General features: G+C 29.9%; 1 protein-coding gene and 1 long non-coding RNA gene across 10 annotated transcripts in view; one reads left to right on the forward strand and one right to left on the reverse strand.

The window, feature by feature from the left end:
* Positions 1-23,063, forward strand: part of LOC127715157 (uncharacterized) — a 112,972-nt gene extending 89,909 nt beyond the window's left edge. For 3 of the 9 annotated variants that reach the window (XM_052221176.1, XM_052221177.1, XM_052221184.1), the window contains 9 exons: positions 2,585-2,781; positions 3,669-4,110; positions 6,081-6,266; positions 7,341-7,436; positions 9,094-10,457; positions 11,024-11,080; positions 12,286-12,312; positions 14,282-14,317; positions 17,326-23,063. In XM_052221176.1, coding sequence (XP_052077136.1) covers positions 2,585-2,781; positions 3,669-4,110; positions 6,081-6,266; positions 7,341-7,436; positions 9,094-10,457; positions 11,024-11,080; positions 12,286-12,312; positions 14,282-14,317; positions 17,326-18,444 — 3,524 coding nt within the window. In that variant the 3' untranslated portion in view covers positions 18,445-23,063. The remainder of the gene's footprint in view (positions 1-2,584; positions 2,782-3,668; positions 4,111-6,080; positions 6,267-7,340; positions 7,437-9,093; positions 10,458-11,023; positions 11,081-12,285; positions 12,313-14,281; positions 14,318-17,325) is intronic. The other 6 variants (XM_052221182.1, XM_052221178.1, XM_052221179.1 and 3 more) reach the window with 6 other exon arrangements.
* LOC127715199 (uncharacterized) overlaps positions 1-23,991 on the reverse strand; it is a 507,760-nt gene that overhangs the window by 65,356 nt on the left and 418,413 nt on the right. The gene's annotated exons all lie outside the window — the stretch shown is intronic.

Raw genomic sequence — 23,991 nt, forward strand, 5'->3', positions numbered from 1 at the left:
CAGACTATTGTCAAGTAAGATTGAGAATTCATTATATCAATCGAGAACTTCCAATGGAATAAATGCAAATGATTTTTTTCTAAGAATGCTAGAAATTTGAATAATGAACTTTATGTGAAGATGTATTCCCATTGTGTTGTCTAAATGAAATCTTAAAAAGAAATCAGTGAGTTGTTGGTGATGCCTTCATAGTTTAAATGTTGAAAAGTGAAATCTTTTTGTATAAAAAGACAAGAAGATACCATTAAGCAGCAATGAAAATCCATAAGTGCAATAAAAACATACATCATTATGGCCAAAAAGGAAATGGGTGAGAAAAACAAGCAACATTCCACAAGCACTACACAGAAAACTAAAGATTGAGCAACACAGACCTCATCAAAACATGGGTTGAACTTAGAAGAGTAAGCAATTCCTGTTCCACTGGTGGCAGCAGCCGTGTTGCTGATTCCAAATTCAGTAGGCAAATATGAATATAAGTTTTAAGGTGTAAATACTAATTATATAAGCAAGGGGTTGGTTTGTTATGACTGGTTTAACCCCCATCACATATAGTGCCTGTACCAAGTCGGCTATCTGGACCATGATTTATATATTGTTGTTTGTCATTGGATGTCTGTGAGTTGGATGTTAGTGGTTGGTGTGGTGTGTTGTAATATCAATATATTTGGTAACTCCTGTTATCTTTTTAATTTATTATTTGTTCAAAATAAGGTTTGCAAGCTCCAAGAAAACATAGAAGAACGTGGATATTTTTATTTTCAAGGTTATGCCTTAAATGCACCGTGTTTATGCCCAGCTATCTATCAGAGATTTGGGTTATTTTCGTTTTCATATATATATTAACCTCATAATTTTGTAGAAATTTATAACCTTAAAATTATATAGAAATTTAAGTAAAAAAAGTTACAATTTTCTCAAAGAAACATAGAAGAATGTCGATATTTTTCTATAGGGGTCAAGAGTATGCACTGTATTTACCTTTTAAGAATTCCAATATTGTTCTTCTTTCGTAGGTACATATTTACACAGGACCACCTTAAAGTTTACACCTATCTAATCAATGAAATATGTTTTTATTGAATATTAATATGTCATATTTATATGACACCATTCTTGTATATTTACTTTATGAAATTGTAGTCTTTTGTACAAAGGATTGTGTAAGGTCAAAGAAAAAATGTATATAATTTATTTTTTCCTTTCTTTGCTTGTTAACATAAGTCATATTTAACAAATTATAAACAATTGAACATAAAAAAAAAACATCTGTAACAAAAATACCAATTTATTTATAAAATGTTTTAAACTTAATAATCAATGATTTAAAAATATACCTCTTTAATACTAAGATGTTTGTAAACAAACAAAAAATAAGTTAATAAATAAATGTTAATCTAACATAAGAACATGAAAAAATAAGACATTAATCATTAAATATTTGAAGGAAATGAAAAAGAATTGTTATTTCTTGGCCCTAAATTAAAGACAAATCTCCTATAATCTCTTTATGTTCCAAAGTTTTTAATCTGTTTATAGTTTAGTCCATAACATTGTGTCACTCATTAGAATAACGGGATAATATTAAAGGAAATTCTAAAATGTAGGTATTGTTTATAATCGTATATAGGTAATATAGATTAATTAGTCATTTCAAAAGTTGAGAGATTTAATTTGCATATTAAATGCAGATGTGTGCAATAAAATGCATGCATTGACTTGTAACATTAATGTATTGTATTGGGGTTTATTTTGTTTATCGCTCTGTAAACAATGTTTAACGAATGGCGAATGGACAATTATAAAACACATTGAAATTTAGATAGAATTATAAGCAACTGGCTTATGAATAAAAGAAGATGTGGGGTATACATTTATGAGACAGTAACCCAACTAAACAAAAATAACCAACAGATTAGCTAAAGGTCTACAAATGGTCTTCTTTCAAAAATATACCTATCAATGGTTTCTCATAGATATACTGCAAAAACCTTTGATATTAAAATTTCTAAAGTTAGAATCCCCTAATGATATGATTGAGTCATTTAATGAAAAATTTATATAAAAACTGCCGGTATTCAAAATATAAAATAAGTTGATAGAAATTACTTAGATTTGTAGTTTCAGGAATGTAGAATTTGACTTGGAAATTATATTTTGGACATGGGTTATTCCCCCTTTCAAGTGACTATTTCTGGTTGGTTTCAATGTTTTCCAAAAGTAATAGCTAATTAGGTTAACACTAGTAATGGATTCAGAGAGTTGACTCATGGGAAATGCAGGGGGAGATGTGGAAAAAGTAAGAAAATACCAAGAGAAGACAGACAATAAATACTGTCCTAAAAGAAAAAAGATGAAAAGACCAGCAACAGTCCACAAAAAATTACATAGAAAACCTTAGATTAAGCAACATAAACCTAACCAAAAACTAAGGTGAACTCTGTTGATCTGGAAAGTCAGATCTTTAGTTGTGCCTAGTTTATACAACAGGAGAACAAATGAGTCAAAAGTTGGCCATATTGTTTTTTTCTGAATAGAATAAATTTGACGTCAGAATAATAAACTTATTTGCTTTATATTTTAGTACCAGTTTATACCAGTAAGCATCGTGTGATAGCAGCTCCTTGGAGTTATCCAGAAGATATTGTCTCTCAGGTGATTGGTATAGAAGACAGTGAAATCCTAGAAAACCAGAGGGTTGTTGATTGTAGAAGAGGGCCACCAAACTATGAAGAAAGTCAAGAATACATTAAACAAATAAAAGAAGATTTGGGTATCGAAGTAAGTGTTCAATACTGTGGATTCATATTTATTCATGGGTGACTGATTTTTGCATGGGGAACCAATTTTTGCTGATTTCATTGGTTAAGATTAACTTTTAAATTCAAGTATTCAACAAAATGCAAATTACCTATAAAAAAAAATAGGAGATCTATGCGGTATGATTGCCAATGAGACAACTCTCCACAAGAGACTAAATGACATAGAAGTGAGCAACTATAGGTCATTGTAAGACCTTCAACATTGAGCAAAACATGTATGTAGAAATGACCAAATGAAGTAACCATGAAAAACAGAGTATCATTTGTAAAGTACCAATGACAGAAAAAACTAAACTGATAACAATAATATGGACAAAATTCAGTATCAAAAATAGAAGACAAAGATGCATGTTTAAGTTCAAAGGGAGATAATTCAAACACATATAACACAGTTAATTAAATAGCAACAAAAGCAGAAGGGTATTGCAAAGTTCTACGATATACATATTTGATCAGTTGTTAAAGAAGGAAATTAACAATTTGTGACTCACTAATTTGAAAGTTCAGAAGGTTAATGCATATTTGAAAGATCAAGTCATTGAATAAAGATTTATGTATGCATCTTCATTTAAAAAGAAAGGGGAATTTTTTAAAATTTTATTAACCATGAAAGAAAAAGAATAAACTGTTATGTTAGTCAATTACTCTATAAAAAAAAACATGCTGCAAACAGCCCAGAATTTAACCTTAACTGTTTGCATAAAATTTTGTCAGTGAGACAGCTACCTTACAATTACATAAAACAAGACACATAGAGTTTAACATTGGTCCGAAGGGACTGTAAAGGGTAGAATGTTATGTAAAACAATTGAAATGTTGTGATCATATTTGCATTGATTATTACAGGGAGAAAATAAAGAAAATGGTCCTATGGATACCGGAATTATCTCCCTTGTACAGGATGACAGTGATAATAACAATGTTCAGAAAGATGATAAACCTAAAAATAAAAGTGTTATATTGATTGGAAAGGAACCAGATACATTAATACAGTACACAAATAAATTAAAACGTCCAGGGGAGGAAACTAGTCCAAAAGTCAGTGACAAAATTCCGAAGAAATCCGATGATTCAATTGATCAAGGTTATCAGAATGGAAGCATGTTTGAGATTTCTGAAATTAAACCACCGAGTAGTGACGAACTTTCTGATACCGACAGTGGTGTAGAAAGTGAAAAGAAGATTGTGATTGGAGAGTTAGGTCCCCCTGATTCTCATCCCGGCGATGCGGAGAGTGTGGACAGCGACAGTGATAGTTGGGGTCATCCGTCTAGTAGTCCAGAAAAAGGTAGACTTGTGGAAGCTACTAATATGGGTGTTTTGTGGTGTGAGTACTTATATACTAACTTTATTCTAATGTCTCATTTTCTGTAAGTGAATTTTGATTGGATGGGGTTGTAAAACTCAAGACCTTAAATCAACGATTGATGACATTAGAATATACCTCACCTGCTTGTTGCCACTAATTGACAAGAAAATATAATAATTTAAACAAATATATAAAACAGTTTTATCATATATATATATATAGGTGTTGGTTTTTAAAGCTTTTGTGCATATATATATATTTTATCTCCCCTTTTGGCATTAAATGTATTTTTTATAAAAAAAAAAAAAAAACATTTTTAAGTTGACTTGCATAATATTTCATTTCTATTTCTTTGGATTCGTTTTACAATATTTATATTAGCTTTGTAATTTTGCAGTTTGCATGCATCAATTCATGATTTGATGCTTGCAAATTATCATTTACTTCCAATGAGTATGTCTTAACAAGTAGTTTAATATGCAACATTCAGATTTAAATTGATACCTTCATAAATTATAGTACAGTAAAATTGTCTGAAAGACTACTGAAAAATTGGAGAAAAAAAAATCATCTAGTATTTTTGTTATTTTACTTTTTACTGAAAAAAGATAGATATGATATAACAGTACCAGACTTTGCAGAGAGTTTTGAAAAGATAACGATAAAATGTCTATCTATCAATTCCTATGTGGTCATTTTGGTCAAAATTTCTGATATTAAAGCTTGTCAAATATTATGCTTTTTGTTTGCTTGGTTTGGTTGCTTTTTTATTGGTTTGGGAATTTGCTTGACATAAGTATTGCTGAATTTGTGAATTTGATTATAAACATATGATGCTGGCATTGTACAAAACATGTTTTAATTGGACAATTAATCGCTTGAGAATTTACAAGATTGTAGAATATATTTTTAATACCATTTGCCATTTGGCTTTATCTACTAACAAAGAAAATTAATAATATCAAAATTTATTTATTTTTTATCCACCTATTGCTTATATATTATTTCACTAAAATTTACAGCAATTATTTTAAGTATTTCAAAAGTAAAAAAAAATAACCTAGCATTTATATGCTTCAATTTATTTTTTGTTTTTGTTTTTGGCAATCATGTATAGTAGGAACCACGTTTCTTAAATTGTTTTAATAAACACAATTTTAGATTTATTTTGTCACGTAGTTACACGCCTCCCCCATGTAGGAGAAGTGCACAATATCTGTAATGCAACTACTCCAAATTACTACGAGTCTAAGAGACCTAAAAAAAAAGATACAAATTAAATTATTTACTTTCTTCATTTATGAGCACATTAATTAATAATATATTTTTATAATCACTTATATTTTATGTTTTTACATTTGAATACAAATATAATATATGTAGTATGATATTTAATCTTTTTTTTCGCAGACAATTTTCTTTTATAGAAATAGTGATTTTTAGAATAAAGCAGTGATAATTGATGCTGAAATGAATTTGTCAAATCAATTGTCAATATTGAAATGTTTATTTTGAAATATGAAGAAATAATTAGGAAAATAAAATTACAAACAATTTTCCTAATCTTTTATGGAAAATGTGCAAAAAGATATTTAAATTAACGTTTCATTTGATTAGATCATTTATTAAAAAAAAAACTTGATTGTGCAAACAAATTTGCAGTTATTTGTTTTTTACTCTGTTTTGGCATTTTCTCAAGATATATTGAGGAATTCTGTAACCATTTAAATAAATTATGTTTTACTTGAAGACAAAAAGTGCTATCCTTTTCTAATGAATATTTAAGTCAAGACACATGATATAAGATGTCAAGAGCATGTATAAGTACACGGTATACCGCAAGAATATTCTCCGTTGTATGGAAATCTTTTTTACAGTTATGTGCTCAAACCAAATCGTTTTACATTTTTTGATAAAATGACTTTATATTACTTTCTTCTTTTTTATAGTTGATGGATTAAGTTTTGGTATTCACAATCCAGACGAACTGCCAAGGTCAGAGACTGACTTCCAGGTTATAGCTTCTAGCTTTGGTTTGCTCAGTCCAGACAAGATTCCTCCAGGAATAGAAGATGGAATCTTAGATCCAAGAATGTTCTCGGAAAGAAAGTTATTTATAGACCCTGATATTATAGGTATAATGTTGATTTAATCCCTCCTCAAAAGTTCCCTTGTTCATTTAACATTGATTTTAAAATGCATGTAAGTTTTTTATTATTATTAATTTTAAACTGCATGTAGGTTCTTTGAATGACAATTGCATGAAATCTTTAACACCTAGAAGAAATTTCTTTACTTATGGTTAAGGACAAGCAATGTATTTACTTGTTGCAAGTTAAACAATACTCTACATTTTCAGTTAAAAATTTTATTATTTGTTGTAACCATTAGAGTCAAGTATTTCGTTTTACTGAAGAAAAGTACATTTTGTCCTCTTCAGTTGCTTATAGAGTTGTGATAGTTGAAGATACCAAATTTCTCTGATTTTGGAATTCCTTTTGGATTTACCTTTATTAGACACAGCTCATAATCAAAAGTTAGGAACAAAAACAGATGTATTGCAGCTATACAATGCATAACTAAAAGGAGACAATAAGATGAAAAAAAAAGATTGAAATTAAATTGGTAATAAAAAATAAGTCAATGTTGTGTACTGTGGACATTTGATTTCGAGGTTTTGCAAAAGTCTAAATACAAGCCTGTACAAAACTTTTGTTTTGTTGAATATTTAAATTTGTTTACCAGTAACCACAAACATTGGTATCCCAAGAATAAAAAAGAATCCACAGTATATATAAATATATATACAATGATAACAAGAAAATTGGTGAATACATCAATACATTATCAAGAATTGGTTAGGGTGACGAGAGCAAGTGAAAAGGTTTGTAAGAAAAAAAAAAAAATCCAATTCAGGAAAGAAAGATAAAAGGATAGATACCAAGAGTAAAACAGAAGATTTCAAAGTGCAGTATAAGGATCAATATCAGTAAAATTAAAGGAACAACAAATTCCTAAAGGCAGAGAAGAAAAACAGTGAAATTAAAGGCAACAAAAAATTCCTAAGGAAGAAAAGACAACCTAACAGAAAGACTGGGACCACATCCTGTCTTCTACCTTTCATTAATTTGTTACTACTAACTTTTTATTTTTTTACACTAACCATTTTAACCTTTAATGCTTTACCCAAACAACATTTTATTTGACAGATTTAACCTTGTTACCACCTCCCACGTCACATGACCAAGATGAAACTATGACAACCTGGCAGCCATCACTTACCTCCAGTTTACCCATTGGTTATGGTAATTAATTTTGCATCGTAATTTTGTTGAGACCATCCTCCTTATTTTACCTCTTTTTATTTTGAAAATTTTTTTAATAAACAAAATTTAACCAATTTATAGGAACAGACTTTTTAACTCATTATTTGATGTATGGATATTCAGTGTACGTTTCTTAACATACATTTATAATACAATTTTGTTTTTTATTTTGGAACAATATTACAAAAAGTGAAAAAAAAAGAAACTTTCTTTTTCACTCAAAATTTCTCATGTTCTCAAGACTTTGCCTGTTGTGAATGATAAACTAGAAGGCAATAGAAAGTACAATAAGGTAAGCACTAAAACAGACTGTTATCAGCTATAGGTAAGCTGTATAGTAACACTTTAGTCTACATACTTTGCTTGGGACCAGTTTTTGTCTTGCTTGAAAGGAAAATCGCGGAAAGGGAGACATAGGGATTGCTTTTACGGCGACGACAGCATCAACAATTGCTAAGTTTGCTGCTTAAGTTAGTTTGATAGGAACTGCTTGTGATAGATCATTGATATTTAATATATATAAAGTTGCATTACTATCAGTACATATCAATTTGACGACTATTTCGAGGCCCTGCCCTCATCATGGTCTAGCGACTTTGAATTAATAAGCAATGTTGCTGTCCATTAGATTGTCGTTTTCTGAATTTTATGCCAAGACATATCTGTGTGTCAACAGTTTATCTAGTAGAAGGTCATGGTTTTCTCAGTGTACTAAAGCTTCCTCGAGCAATAAAACTGACAGCCATGAAATAACCAAGAATGCTGAAAGCAGTGTTAAACACAAAGACAAACAATTGATCAATAAATCAGACATTGCCTAAAGTGTAGGTGGACACAAGTTTGATCCATGATCAGGTCAAACCAAAGATTTTAAAATTGGAATTGGCTGTTTCTCTAAGCACTTGTCAAAAAGAAGATGACTAAGAGATGGAACAATATGTGATCTAGAACATCAAATATGTGGAATAGCATGTCATTCTAGTACAAATCAGGGTTCATGACTTTATCAATTTAATGCATGTTACCGGTATATTTGTCAATTGCTGTAAAGTTACCATATTATTGGTACAAAAGTCTTTAAAACGTATATTTTAAGTTAGCAACATCTAGTACAAATTTGGTTCAGTAAGAAGTGACATTTCACTGGTAAAAATGATGAATGAGATAAATACAGTCAAACACTCTCTTTTCCTGTAAGGCTGGATACTAACTGGTTACCTATGCAGTAAAAAGCAAACCTTTGGGGTCATTGTAAAAGAAATATTATGGTTAGATTCCAAATTGCAGTACAAAGATTCATTGTTGGTGTACTGTAAATTGTTGATATAAATATTCTTTAAAAGTCATCAAGTCTTGATTCTGATCTCTTTCACCAATATGACAGACTGCCATGAAATTGTACAATTATTTTGGCAATACTATAAAAACCCATCAAACAAACAATAATAATAATAATAATAATACCTAGTTGCTGACATTCACATCATTTTTACTCTGGTGGATAGTTGTCTCATTGGTAATCATACCACATCTCCTTAGTTTTAAAATGAAGCAATTATGCTGAGGCATCTTATAAAACATGTTGAAAAATTCAAAATTTTTATGAGTTAAAATAAATTTTATTTTTTCTTTATAGATGTACGGAAAGATACTGAGAGCAAAAAGCCATATCATCCCCCATTATTTGAGAGGTCAGCAAGCATGGGAGACAATCCAGATTTCCTGGATGATGACATTGATTCATTTATCGCCTCCATGATGATTCCACCTCCACCCGATTCATGCATGACTGATAATTCTTCTCATGACCTTGCAGACTCTTTGCAGTTTCATTTTGAAGACGAGGATTCCCAAATGTATAATGGTGCTGATTCATTGATCTCATCCGACGAACTTTTGAATTCCTTAGTGATTCCTCCGCCACCTGGTGAGGTGTCAGAATCTATTGACGAAATAAAAATAGTCCCTCCGGTAGATAGTGAAATGTCAGACTCAAAACATTCAGGTATTACGAAAAAACGTTACACACATAGAAGATCTAGTTCTCTTGATGTTTCTAGTCTTCGATCATTTAATGAATCATTAACACAGTCTGAATCAAAGACTGAAAGTAGTCCCAAGTCATGTGATAAAAATATTACTCCACCAAAATCCTTACTGACTGCTCCAAATCCTGTGAAGGATTTTGAATCGCCTGCAACTGTGTCAGAAAAACTGAATATTCTTCTTCAATCCATGCCAAGTTTTGGTAATGTGTCAGAGAGTGATATGAAATTTCGACGGACTTCATCTTTACGTTTGGGAAAAAGTGCGTCATTTGAAGTTCTTAATTCACCACCAAATGAACAGGAAGTGATTCAAAGTAAGAAAGTTGCTAGAAGCAATTCATTTCAGGTGCTTTTAAATGGTCAACAAAGTGTAAAGGGCAAAAATGCTGAACTCCCCCCTAAGAAACCTGGACCTATATATATTTCACCAAAGAAAAATAGACCTGCAGATCCTGTGAAGAAAAACGAGGAATCCAAAAGTCCAGAAAAATCAGAAAACAATTCAAAATATTCTCGCCATTTGAGACGGACTCATTCATTTGACATTATACCGAAAAAGGACGATGATAAATCTACTTCTGATAAATCAGGGGGAGATAATTTTGCATCGCTGAAAGCAAAATTAAAATCTTATCGTGATTATTTATTGAGTAAATCTGATGATACAAAACAGAGAAAATCATCTCTAACTTCAACAGATATAACTGCAGAAACAGATAGCAGTGAATCAAATAGTCCTTTAAAACGTTCAAATTCATTTACATTCAACTGGCTAAAACGTAGATCTAACTCACTGGATTCTTTAGATACCAGAAAAAATAAAGAAACTGAAAGTGGACAGTCAAATTCATCGAAGGAAACTGAAGAAAGTGCCAGGAAAGTTCCTCAGGTTTTAAGTACACTAACACTGCCAAGATCAACATTTAAACCTCATTCCACGCTATCAGTACAGGTAAGGTTATCTACTTAAGACTGCTTTAGTCTTTAAAATGTTTTGAGAAAATTAAATTAAGATATGACCGGAAAGAATAGAAAGGAATTAGAATTGCTTTGCTTTTAGGCTTAAAAAGTATAGTATAAATTCAGCTATTTTTTGGTTTTCATAATTTTATAATTTGCGTATTGAGTGCTTGTTTAATTTCAAAGTAGGCATGAACTATTCACTGTTGTCTGCAGACATTTTAACTTAGTTTAGTAAGTTTTATTTAGTTCTCACCAGTGTTTGTAATTAATTCTTGAACCATTTATTTTTTTTTTTATCATAATGAAGTTATCACAATTATTTGTTGTTTTGCATGTTAGAATTGTCTCCCTTGAGACAGGAACTATTTCAATATTAAAAATCACAAATTTATACAAATTAAATGAAATTTCTGCAAAAAAATATTTTGTATGTTTTGCATCATGTTGTTTTTGCATGATAGACACGAGAGTTATCTCCCTTTTGACAAAAAATATTTCAATGATTTTATTTTTTAAAAATCAGAAAATTTTACATGATCAATATAATTCCTACAGTTACAGCAAATCCTGGTAGATTTAAAATTTGATTCATGTGCGAGAATCGGCAATTGGGTATGTTAGCATGAGGTGGTCACGCGTGTTCATTGTTTGTTTCTCATATAAGTCTTGTTTTATTTGTGAATTTCATCACTTATATTCAATACTAATTTTACTTCGAAAATTTGAATTCTCAGTGTAGATAATATTTAATGTTTGTATCTCTTTTCAATTGAATAAGATAAACAATAAAAACATATAAGGGGAAAGCAGTTTATTGTTTTTCTATCATTTATAGTAAAAAAAAAAAAAAAAAAAAATTGGTGATAAATTAAAAAATTTTAAAATTTTAAAATTTGAGGAATTAAGAATAATTTCATAAAGCATTTTTATTCTGTTCTAATGATTTTTATCAAATTCTATATTATATTATAAATCTTGGTCTATTGTCCAAGTGACAAGTAAATTTCAGCAAGATCTAGTTTAGGGAGATACAAAGGGTTCATTAATATCATTCTGATGGATCAAAAGTAGCCAAGCATGTTATTTTAATCATAAATAGTAAATTTTTATTGACAATCTTAACTTGATAAATAATGAATAATATTTTTTCTATCATTACTTAACTGTTTGGTTGCATGAAGTATCATGTATACTATGTAAACTTGAGTGTGAATGAATTAGCACATTATCACAATTTTAATTTGAATGTACATTGTTTATATCATCATATATTCATGCACAAATAGAGATGAAATCCACATTCATTTGTTCACAGGTTTATGTCTGTTCCATTTAAAAAAAAAACAATATATCATAATTATGGATTTGGACAGCAAGAAATGGCAGATTTTACTGTTTTTCTCAGAGCTTTTTTGGCGGCAATTTAAAAAGCAAAATTTTAGATTTATTATATAGCAATGCTGTTACAAAATTGCTTTAAAATATGAGATATCAACAAAAAAGAGTTTGCTAAATTATAGTTTGCAAATCTTAAGCAATATATTACGATTCTCAATTTTTTTCAATTTTTAAACCCAATTTATCAGATGGTTAGCACATTTGGCAATTATGGACTAAGTGAAATATTTCCATTATTTGCCTTACATAGTCATCTGCAATACTTTTAAAATATTTTTAATGGTTTTAGATTTAGAGTTCTAGTCAAAATACACAAATTTGCAAGGAAACACAAAAATGTGTGAATAAATGTAATGTGGTTTTCATACTTGTCGTTCATTTGATGTTGTATTTGAATAGTGACGATTCTTATATTCCAGCATTATACATACCCCCTCGATAAAAAGGTCAGTAGCTAGCTCATGCTTCTGTCCCAGACACATGTTTGTGTGACGTGTCATCACTGTGTGTGTAAATACCATGTACAGTTCTGCAAAAAAAAAACACTTTTTTATTAAATTGTCAGACATCCTTTGCATGCTAAATATGTTTTTATATACCTATTAAAATGATTTTGAAATTGTATATTTTAACATGCTAGTTTGTGAATTGTCCTGTTTTGTCCAGTTTGTCAAAAAAAATAGATAAAAGCTGAACATGCTGAATTTTAATAGTTTTGTTTGTAATCCAATTCCTCTTTTTAACATGGTTTTTTTTTTTTTGCTTATTTCTCAATTTTACTTTGGAAGAATTATGTGCTTACTGGTTTGATCCTTCCTTAGTTTTCAAACTACAATTTAAAATATCAAAATAATCTAACATATTTAAAAGATATATATATTGTAAATGTCTATGACCATATTTTATTTAATTTTAATTTGGAATTTTTTTTTTAATTAATTTTAGTAACAGTACATTAGTGCTGTTTAAATATCATTAAATCAATTGCCCAGAACATTAGCTATTGCTTTATTTTGACATGCTGATTAATAATTGTGATTATTTGTACTTTTTAAAACATTTTTCCCCAAAAATTCTAACAAATTGTAGTATATTTGAGTGAACCAATACCCGAGTTTGAAACTGAACTGTACATGGTAAAATAAATTTATGTATTTTTTATTTAACTTTTTCATAGCACAATTAATTTCAGCAAAAATACACGTTTTCTGTTGACATGTATTATATAGGACAAGTTAATACAAAACAATAACAAAATTTTGAATTTGTAGATTATTTGTAGCTCTAGAGGGATCTTGAAAAAGGGAAAATAAAAGACATTTAAATTCACCATTGAAAGTTCAAAATCCAATTAAAGGTCAAACCCTTTTAAATGTAAATTCATGCATTTCTTCATTGCACTTTTCTCCAGGAGTTTCTTCATCTGTTCTAAACAAAAACAAATATATTTTTTGCACCTAAATTTGTACAACATCTATCAGTCAATCCATGGTTTCAGAAACTATTATGTATTCTCGATAATATTTTTAAAATGTACCGTCTATAGTTATGTATAATACGCATCTGCTCTACAGCTACATTTTTGGGATTAAAAATGTGTACTATACACGGCTAAATATGGTACTCCAAAATTTGTGATTGACTAACAAAGTCCTTACATTTGGATATCCAATCAATGGTGTATACTAACAAAGAAATTACCTACAATCCTTCTGAAAGACCAAGTTATAAACTACAGAAGCAGCTAAAATAACTTGTTTCTTTTAATAATTTGAACAGTTGCAAAGGTGCAATGTTTTGTTATTTATTTTTTTAAACACTCTGTGAACTTTCTTTGTTATTTCTATACTGGTTGTATATGTATCCATGTTTTTTGGTAGAGTGATAATCAAGCCGTCTTATGCATGCATGTTTAAGAATTGTGCAGCGTTGTCCTTCATCACAATAGAAAAGCTAGAAGTTATTTGTGTCAATTTATTAAACTGATGTATCACTTAAGTTGTAGAGTTACTTCCCATATACAGAGTGATGATTAATTTATTTCAATTATCTCCCCTGAAGTTGAATAGGGGTAATATTAGGGCATGAAAACTATGTGGACCATATGGAAAAATTTAATTTAAAAGATTCAACTTTAGGACCTGTAATGTTGATTGGAAAGAAAATCTTAATAAACAAATAAGCCTCACTCTTTCTTAATTAGGAAACATTATATTCCTAATAACAGAAAAAGAAAAGCAAATTAAAGCATAAAATGTAAAAAAAAAAAATTTGATTTCACAAAGATGGATATTAGAGTTAAATGTATTTTTATACATGACAAGTTCATTTTTAAATTTTATTCATAAATATTGAAGTATTGGACTGGAAAATGAAAAAATGATAGTGTTATTAAATTTCAATAGTAATTTTCAGGGGACTGCAATCACGAATTCAATTCACACGGAAGAGGTAAAATCACAATTGTCTTTTTTGGCATGCGGTGATTTGGTGTATTTATGTCACTAGAAATATGTTGTGGAATTAATGTGTGAATTAAATGTTGATTTCATGTAATATTTGACAAAAGAGTGCATTAAATTTATTTTTGATTTCTCTTAGAACTATTTAATACCTAACAAGTATATGATATTAAAATGAATGTTTCACAATTGAACAACTATGAAACAGGGTAAAAGTAAAATGGTTCTTGAAAGACTTAAGATTGAACACAACCTATAGCCCTGGGGTCATATGCAAAATGTTTACAAAAAGGAAAAATTAGTTTTAAATTGTTCAGGCCTGGTGTGTACAGTTGCACTGTTACACTTTGGGTTTGAATTAAAAAAAAATCTTCTTATGTAAGACGCCTGAAGCAGACTATTTCTATGTATCCTGCAGCTAAGGAGACTTACCCAATTTTGAAATGGTAAATTGTACTTTTTACATCAACCTGAATATGCATGAAATATTTGCCAATTGTTGAAAGCAAGCAAGCAACACTCAATCAATCATATTTTTCACAGTAAAGTACTGATAATAATGGTATTTTAATTTAAATTGGATTTTACTTTTGTCAAACCATGCCCAAAGGATTTTGTTTTTTAAAAAGAAATTAATTGTACTATTTATTATACCCCACGCAAGGAGTTGCGGAGGGTATAATGTTTTTGACCCATCCGTCTGTCCGTCCGTCTGTCCATCTGTCCGTCCGTCCGTCCATCCGTCAGTCCGTCAGTCCTGTTTCTTGTCATCGCAACTCCTCTCAAACCACACAACAGAATTTCATGAAACCTTTTTAGATAATAAGGACATACTATGTAGTTGTGCATATCGACAGGAAATTACGATTCAATTTTTTTTTCTAGGAGTTACGCCCCTTTGAACTTATTTACTTTAATGTACTACTGCAACAGTTTGTCATCACAACTCCTCTCAAACCACAAAACAGAATTTCATGAAACCTTTTCAGATAATAAGGACATACTATGTAGATGTGCATATCGACAGGAAATTACGATTCAATTTTTTTTCCAGGAGTTACGCCCCTTTGAACTTATTTGCCCAATATACTACTGCAACCTTTTGTCATCGCAACTCCTCTCAAACCACTCAACAGAATTTCATGAAACCTTTTCAGATAATAAGGACATACTACGTAGATGTGCATATCGACAGGAAATTACGATTCATTTTTTTTCCAGGAGTTACGCCCCTTTGAACTTATTTGCCCAATATACTACTGCAACCTTTTGTCATCGCAACTCTTTTCAAACCACACAACAGAATTTCATGAAACCTTTTCAGATAATAAGGACATACTACATAGATGTGCATATCGACAGGAAATTACGTTTCAATTTTTTTCCAGGAGTTACGCCCCTTTGAACTTATTTGCCTAATATACTACTGCAACCTTTTGTCATCCCAACTCCTCTCAGACCACACAACAGAATTTCATGAAACCTTTTCAGATAATAAGGACATACTATGTAGATGTGCATATTGACAGGAAATTACGATTCAATTTTTTTTTCCATGAGTTACGCCCCTTTGAACTTATTTGCCCAGTATACTACTGCAACCTTTTGTCATCGCAACTCCTCTCAAACCACACAACAGAATTTCATGAAACTGTGTAGATAATAAGGACATACTATGTAGATGTGCAAATTGACAGGAAATTATGATTCAATTTTTTTTTCTGATACAATTTTTTTTTCTTACACTTATTTTATTTCTCCAATGACAATGTGGGGACGTGGGGTATGTGAGCACGCTCACTAATGTTCTTTCATTACTAGTTAAAGTAGACTTTTTCAGTAGGGGAACAATTCAATAAATACTATAGGGTAGTACCATTTTAGATGTGTTTAGCGTCTTTGTAATTTTAGATTTTGATAGATTTCTGGTTGTGTAGAAATCTAGAAACAAACAAACTTCTAGAAAATAGTAGTAAAATTGTAGAAAAAATGTTTTTTATAAAATTATATCCCCAAAATTTTGAGAAAAGTCCAAGTCTAAGCTAAAAAAAAAGTTTACTTTGTAAACGTCATTAAATTCATATAATTCACCAATGTTGATTTCACCTACAGGAAATCTAAAGACTTTGTTGAAATCGCAGATTTTTACATTATTTTTTCTACTTGTCTGTCTATACCCCTGTTGATTTTCTGAAATGTTTCACAGTACAGGGTCAGTTACACCATTAATTTTCCGAGTTTGTTCAAATCATTTATCATTTTATTAAATAAATTACCCATTTTAATAGGACAAGTTGTAATGTAAATCATTAAAAGTACATAGTAAAATATCAATTTTATAAATAGAACGAAATTTTGTAAAAGATAAACCACAAACTCTCAATTGTTTTGTATTTTATGTTTTCACAAAATTTTGACAGCATTTTAATCTTTCACAGTTTTTAAATATGTCAGTGTGAGAAAAATTACATTAAAATGTATTTAATGACTTAAAACTGTAATGATTTTACTAATTTCTTTTTATATGCACACTTCAGAAACTAATACTTATAAATAAAATAGAAATTTGAACTTTTTTCCTTACTATTTTTTCTAGATTTATTTTTTTTATGCATATGCATGCTGCATGCTGGACTAAGGATATTTTATGGTATTTACACAAGGGTATTATGTATAGTAAATTATATTTTTTGGTAAAAATGAGACATGTTATTTTTATATAATTATTCAGATTCTTAATTATTTTGAGAAACAAGAATATTTTTGTAATATCTCAAATGATGTAACAACATAAGATAAAAATTTTAAAAAATTATATACGTAAATGTACCGTTGCATGTTTGTTAAAACTGGAATCACAGTTATTGTGCACTATAAAGGCATGCTATTAAAAGCATGCAGACCTTTAACATATTAACTTTGTGATTATGCATTAGCTGAATTTGCATATTGGTTCAAGATAAATATATGTCAATAATTTATCATTTACATTTTCAGAGACAGAGAGCTGCACAAAAGAAATCAGGTCCAATGAAGGCTTTATCATCTGTTCTTTCATCTGGTGATAAAAAACACTCAAAGGACTCTGCTGATTCAGAATCCTCAATTCCAGTTAAAGTTTCTAATGGCAACATCAAACATGAGGACCAAAATGATCAAGATCAGACAACAAGTGGAGTTCAAAGACCTAGAAGGAACTCACAAAGAAGAGGCAGTAAAGATGATATTTCTGGTACATACACTCCTAAATCTAGTACTAAAGGAGACGTAAGTCCATTTGGGACATTAGGTAGTAATAGTAGTATATGGCGCCCGATGTCAATGAGAGGCAAAAGTACAATAAAAGACGATTCAGAAGAAGCAAGGTCATATACAAACTTTGATGCTCTTCGTGATATCACTGCCGGAAAAACTCCTCAGGGAACAGACAAAAAAGTGATGAGAAAACCTCCACCTGTTCCAACGATGAATGCTGAAAGTAAGAAATCAAGTGTTCAAACATTAGTTCCGAATGGTGAAATGAGGCAAAGAAAAGGCTCATTTTCAGAGGAAAGTTTTGCAATTGTTAGTGACAGAATTAGTGTTAGCCATTCAGACTCAGTGAAATTTATCTTAGAAAAGACATATAGCATTAGTGACTTTGAAGAAGCCACTCGTGATGCCGAGAGGCTTCTGTCAGAACTTAAACAAACTCTTGAGACATTAAAAGATTCAAGAATTGACCGTCGTCCGAAACAGTTTGGAATGTGCAAAGAGGAACTTAATAACAGAGTCAAACAATTTGTTTACGATGCAAAATTTCTTGTCAGTAATGCAACACAGACTAAAGAAAAATTAGCAGAAAATCTAAACACTTGTATGCATACATTAGCAAAAGTCTTCCTTCACGCTCAGGCAACCATGATCATGATGGTTGCAGTTCACCAAGCACAGCAGCTCGGTTTTGAGGTCATTAAGGTCACTAACTCATTTAAAAGTACAGTCAATGCTGCCCAGGCAGCCTGCGGAAAGCCATTGTCTGATCCTCATATGCGTTACTTAATGAGACAGGCAACCAGTTTAGCGACGCTGCTGAGTAGTCTGTTAAAACATTTAAAAACATTAGAACAGAATTAGATTTATTATGTCTGTTGTTTATTGAAATTTTATATAAAGTCCCAAATATTTATTAATGTGTAACCAAAAATCCATACTCCAAAAGTAAGTTTGAATTAAGGGAAGTTAATTCAAATAAAAAAAACTCTTGCAGCTGTTCTATATAAACATACATGGGACTTGGGGAAAGCTATGGATGGGTGTCAAATACTTTTTGCACAGTGAAAATGTACAGATAAGTGAAACTCTAAAGGTGGTTGCCTCATTTTCAAAGTACGTTCCCTGGGTACCATTTATGTATTAATGGAACAGCCCTTATTTGAAATAGACAGGTATATTGATATACATGTATTTACAATTTTTATAGAATTGCAATATATAGTAAAAGTTCTTTGAAATAAAAGAGGAATAAATAATCAGCAAAGAAATTTTTGAAAATATTGATTAAAAAATTTTACATTTGAAATTTGCAGAAAGAAGTGAAATAATTTTACTGTATTAATTTTTTTGAAATCATGACGTCATAATTATGCGATTCGTATCAACTTGCCAATTTGATATCATTTATACAGATGATTTGTTCCCCGTTCCTAATATATATATATATATAGATCCATTGATAACTTTGGTCCTACATTTAAATGCGAACAAATATTAGATCTAAAGATGATGATTAATGGATATTGAAAAATCTTTTTATACATGTACTGCTGCTTCACCCCCCTTAAAATTTTTGAAAATAATTTTGTTTTATTTGACATTTCGACTGACACTATTTGAAATTTGTCAGTCCGAAATACATTTCTATCCTATAATTTGATTGAAAATTAACTCAAATTTGTCATACATTTGAATATTTTTCAGTCAATTAATCCTTTTTTGACCGACACTTTTCAAGAACTCTGCCCCCTTCTCTCCCCCCAAAATATAGGACCTCAGTTATGCATTAAGCATATATTGTTTATGTTATCTACTGCTTTATTTTCTTGAGGGATCTGATGCTTACATAAATTGTTCTGTGATAAATGTTTTTTGTTATTTGTTTGTTTTTTTGTAAGTTTTATATATAAATATCTTTATCGTTTCATATTTTTTGTCCACATTCCATATTTATTACATATTATTTACATTCCACAATAAGTACAAAAAATTGTAAATACAAACTGTATAGTATAGTGTATTGTATGTTTCCATGACAACCATTATAATGTTAAATTATAGCTTTAATATATCAAAATATTTAAAATGAGTTGATTTATCGTGAAAGTTTATATTTATTCACAGTTATCAAATTTGGTGGGAGAAAACTAAGACCAATAAAAATAAATTTTTATGAACACTTATATTTTCCCAAACATAATACCAATTTTTTTTTACGATTGACACTTTCACGCTTTTGAATATTTGGTCAGAATTTTAAAATGATTCTTTAGAAAAGTATTTTATCTTTGAATAAATTCCGGGATAAAATTCCGTCTCTAAAACCATCAATCTTGTTAAAATAGTCGTTAAGATAATATAAGGGTACAAAATTTACACTTTTGTATAACAATCATGATCTTTCTTATGCTTTTTATATCAATCTTAATGGTTATATTGTTCAAGCTTTAAACTGATCTTGTCTGAAAGTGGGTTTTGATGAGGGGATTAACTATACAACAATAAAAGTGTTCGTGAATATACATGTTGAGTCAGTGAATCAACATTTGTGTACTACACTGTGATTTGATGGTTTAAACAGGTACGTTTAAAATTACACCTGTACACGACGTTTGGCACCATTACAAAAACGATTATCAACAGTAAATGTTGACTGATTATTTTATTGGTAGAAAACATAACCAATTAAAATTGGAGAAGTGCATCTTTTTTTAGGTCTAAGTCTGATAAATGAGTAATTAGGATTTTGCAATACTAAATGGAGCTTTTTATAGGTTATCGTATAAACTAGACATAAAAAAAGGAGATAAATATGTATCAACTGACTAAATGACAGGCAGCTCTTTTCACAAAAAATATAAGTGAAAATATACTCTGTATACTGAAGCATGGAAATTTTCCAGGGGTTGGGCCTACTTATTTATTCACTATTTCATTAAGCTTGTTTTTGGCATAAGGGTTAAATTCACACATTTGACATTTTCAAAAAAATGTTCAGTTTTTATCAGATATTTCATATTGGAGATATTTTTTCCGCATATTTTTACCGATCACAAAAATTTCCTCATTTACAGTGAATTAAGGATGTTTGCTCCTCTTATTTTTGAATTTTTGCCAGATATTTGGAATTCTCGGGTTTTATCCGTGTAGTGTCATTACAAATTTTGCCCACTAACCCCTGCTTTTCTTTCCATAATTTGATTACATATAGTTTTAAATGTCATCTTTGAAAAATTTATAAAATCTTTATTATTTTTTAATCGTTTTTGAAAGAAAAAAGGTGCCAATGTTAAATGTATAAAAAATCTAGAGAGAATTATTTCCCGCCAAATTTGCAATGGCTTATATCAAGAAAACAAGCACACGGACCCTTTATTTTTTTTTTTTCCTTTTTTAGGTTCTTTATTTATGTACTATCAATTTATAACAGTCTTTTAAAAAGCTTGTTATTCTAAAACAGAGTAGCGAATATCCTTAACATATTTCAGTAAAGGTGAAGATCAGTTTCAGTCGTAAGATATTTTGTGAAATGGGTTGCCAAAATTTTGTAAGCTGAATTTATCAATTGAAATGAAATCCTAAGGTACTATGGTAGTATTACATTTAATGTCTCAATATGTTTACTGGTGAATTTCTTTTCTGAAGTCTTTTGATTAACTATGCCAAAGGAAAAATGTGTGTGTTACTTTTTTAAAAGTGAGCTTGCAATAACTGTCTCTAAACAGCATAATTATGCTTAATACACATTTATTGAAAAAAAAAGTTTCTAAATCCCAAACCAAAGACATTTTTACATGCTGTTGTTTTAATTTAGAAAGCTTAATATACATAAATGATGCTGAAAGTGTTACATAGATATTCCATTTAAAGTAAATCCTAGACACCTTTTCTAACTAGAGAATTTTTATACACCAAATGTCTTTGGCATATTTAAAGTGTAATAAATCTTGCCAAGAAAAAAAAGCTATGCATTTTTTGGATGTAACTAGAATTTTGCTTGAAAAGTTTAGCTCTAGAAAGCTGTGAATATATTGCTTCTGTTTTGATGTTATATGTAGCATATTATTTTGGTGGATGCAAAATTTTGAAATTTTTCACACTCGTGTGAAAAGATTTTTTTAATTTTAAATGGACCAAATTTTTCAAAGTGATTACGAAAATGTCATATTTAATAAACAAAAAAAAGTCCCCTAAGACCTTATGCTGTAAAAGGCACCATCTTTTCTTCCGGATTTTTTTAAAAAGTTTTTTTGGAGACTCGGATCATTAATGGTTGGTTTAGAGGCTATAAATTGTAAAGGGCAAAGGTCCAAAATAAAAAAAAAGATCCAAAATGGAAAATTTGCACTCCACCAAAATTGTCTGCTATGCAGTTCAAGTAATGATCTGTGCCAAAAAATAACTTGAAATATAATACTCGGTGAAATACTGTTATTGTTACACTGCTGATATCAATCAAATTATTGTTTTGTTAAAATTATCTCCCCTTAAAGAGTTACTTCCCTTTGAAAGTGTGACAATTTTGTCTGTTCAGATCTAGACTGCGCATGGAATTGAACATAATTAATTTTATATTTGAAAATCTGACAAGTGGCTGAGAACAAAAGTTCTTGTTTGTCTCTGTGATATATCTGGATTTGGTTGAAAGTTTTAAGTGTAAAATTTGAAGGGAAGTAACTCTTGTTTACAGAATCTATTAAACAGAGATTTTTATTTCATAATATGAAAAAATATTTATGCTATATAACGAAGTTGTACTAATTTATTAATTATTCCCCTGCATAATTAACAAAAAGAGTAAAAAAAGGTATAAAATATGAAAATAAATCAGAACTTTTTGGGCATACTAATGCATAAATGCTTACAGAAGGTGGTTTTAAACATATTTTATGGTAATTATTCTGTATCTTTATGTATCTTTACATCTGCTCAATCCATGTACCCTATTTACTTACATTCTGACAGTGAAACATATCAAAACGAAACTCTGTTATGTATAATCCAGAAAATATTATGAATGGGTTTTATTTTGGTCAATTTACTATTAAAACAATAACCTTTCTTAAAAGATGTTATAGAAATGTTAGCTTATATCGAAATCTTCTTTAATCATTAAAGTTAAAAAAAATATCCAATACAAGAAAATTTTTGATTAACCATATTATCCTGCTTAATGATAACTTAATACTGAGGTTCAATAGCAAGTTATGTAAACGGATGAATATGTGAAACTTTTAACGTTTTCTTAAAGTTTTCATGAAAGTTTTGATTTATAAATGTTTCACTGTATTTATCATTGTTTATAAACCTTTATAGTTGTGATATATAATATCTGTATGATAAATTGTGATATATATATGTAAAGAAATGTATGGTACATAATTATTTGCAATATACACTTGTTAAAAGTTACCTCATATAAATGGTATACAAAGATTTGTATGATCATAACACAATTAAATGTGTTAAGTTTTATATGACATTGTCTCGAGTTATTTTTTTCAATATTTGCCTAAAAGTGAAGTTGGGGTAATAACATAGGCTCCACAGTAACTTTAGAACCTGGAACCAACAGAGCTTGAGTCCATATTCTTACCTACTTAGCTAGGAGCCCTATCAATGGAGCCAAAAGCCCTAGAACTGGAACCAGGAGCCCTTACAATATGGTGCCTGGAGCCCAAAGTTATGTAACTAAATCCCAGAGCCCTTAAAGTAAGCCTGGATCAAAACGATAAAATAAGGATGGAGCCTGGAGCCCAGAGCCAGTGTTATCTCTTAATAAAGGCATATTGGGATTGAACATTTTAGTGATTAACAAGAGTACAAAAACTGCCTGCTATACTTGTCATGTTTGAATTTCATGTCAAAAGTCTTCAAGATAAATGTTTTACTACTAATAGCACTTATATAAAGCTTTACATTATCAAGATCAATGGAAAGGAATTCAAGGTCATAAAATACCTTACAATCAATTCATTCACCAAATACAGCTGTCCAAGTGCTTATAATATCTGAGAAACCGACCTCATTGCAAAAATTTTAACATTGACCAATGAACCATGAAAATGAGCCCAGGGTTTGATGAACCCTTCCAAAATGCATTTACACCTTCAGTTTCAATTAGGTTGACCAATGACCAATGAACCATAAATATAAGGTCATGAACCATGTCAGACTGAAATTTACACAATCAATACACCAAATTTAGTTGACCAATCAATATTAGAAACAGACTTGATAAAAAAAACTTAACATTAACCAAAGACTATGAAAACGAGGTCAAGACAAGATGGACCTCACCCTACAGACATGTACCCCTAAAAATCATTCCATACACTTAACAAATATAGTTGACCTACCAGGTGAGGATCCAAGATTTTTTTAAATGGAGGGTAATTCAATAAAACG

The sequence above is a fragment of the Mytilus californianus genome, unplaced genomic scaffold (assembly GCF_021869535.1).
Source record: "Mytilus californianus isolate M0D057914Y unplaced genomic scaffold, xbMytCali1.0.p SCAF_9, whole genome shotgun sequence".
Lineage (NCBI taxonomy): Eukaryota > Metazoa > Mollusca > Bivalvia > Mytilida > Mytilidae > Mytilus > Mytilus californianus.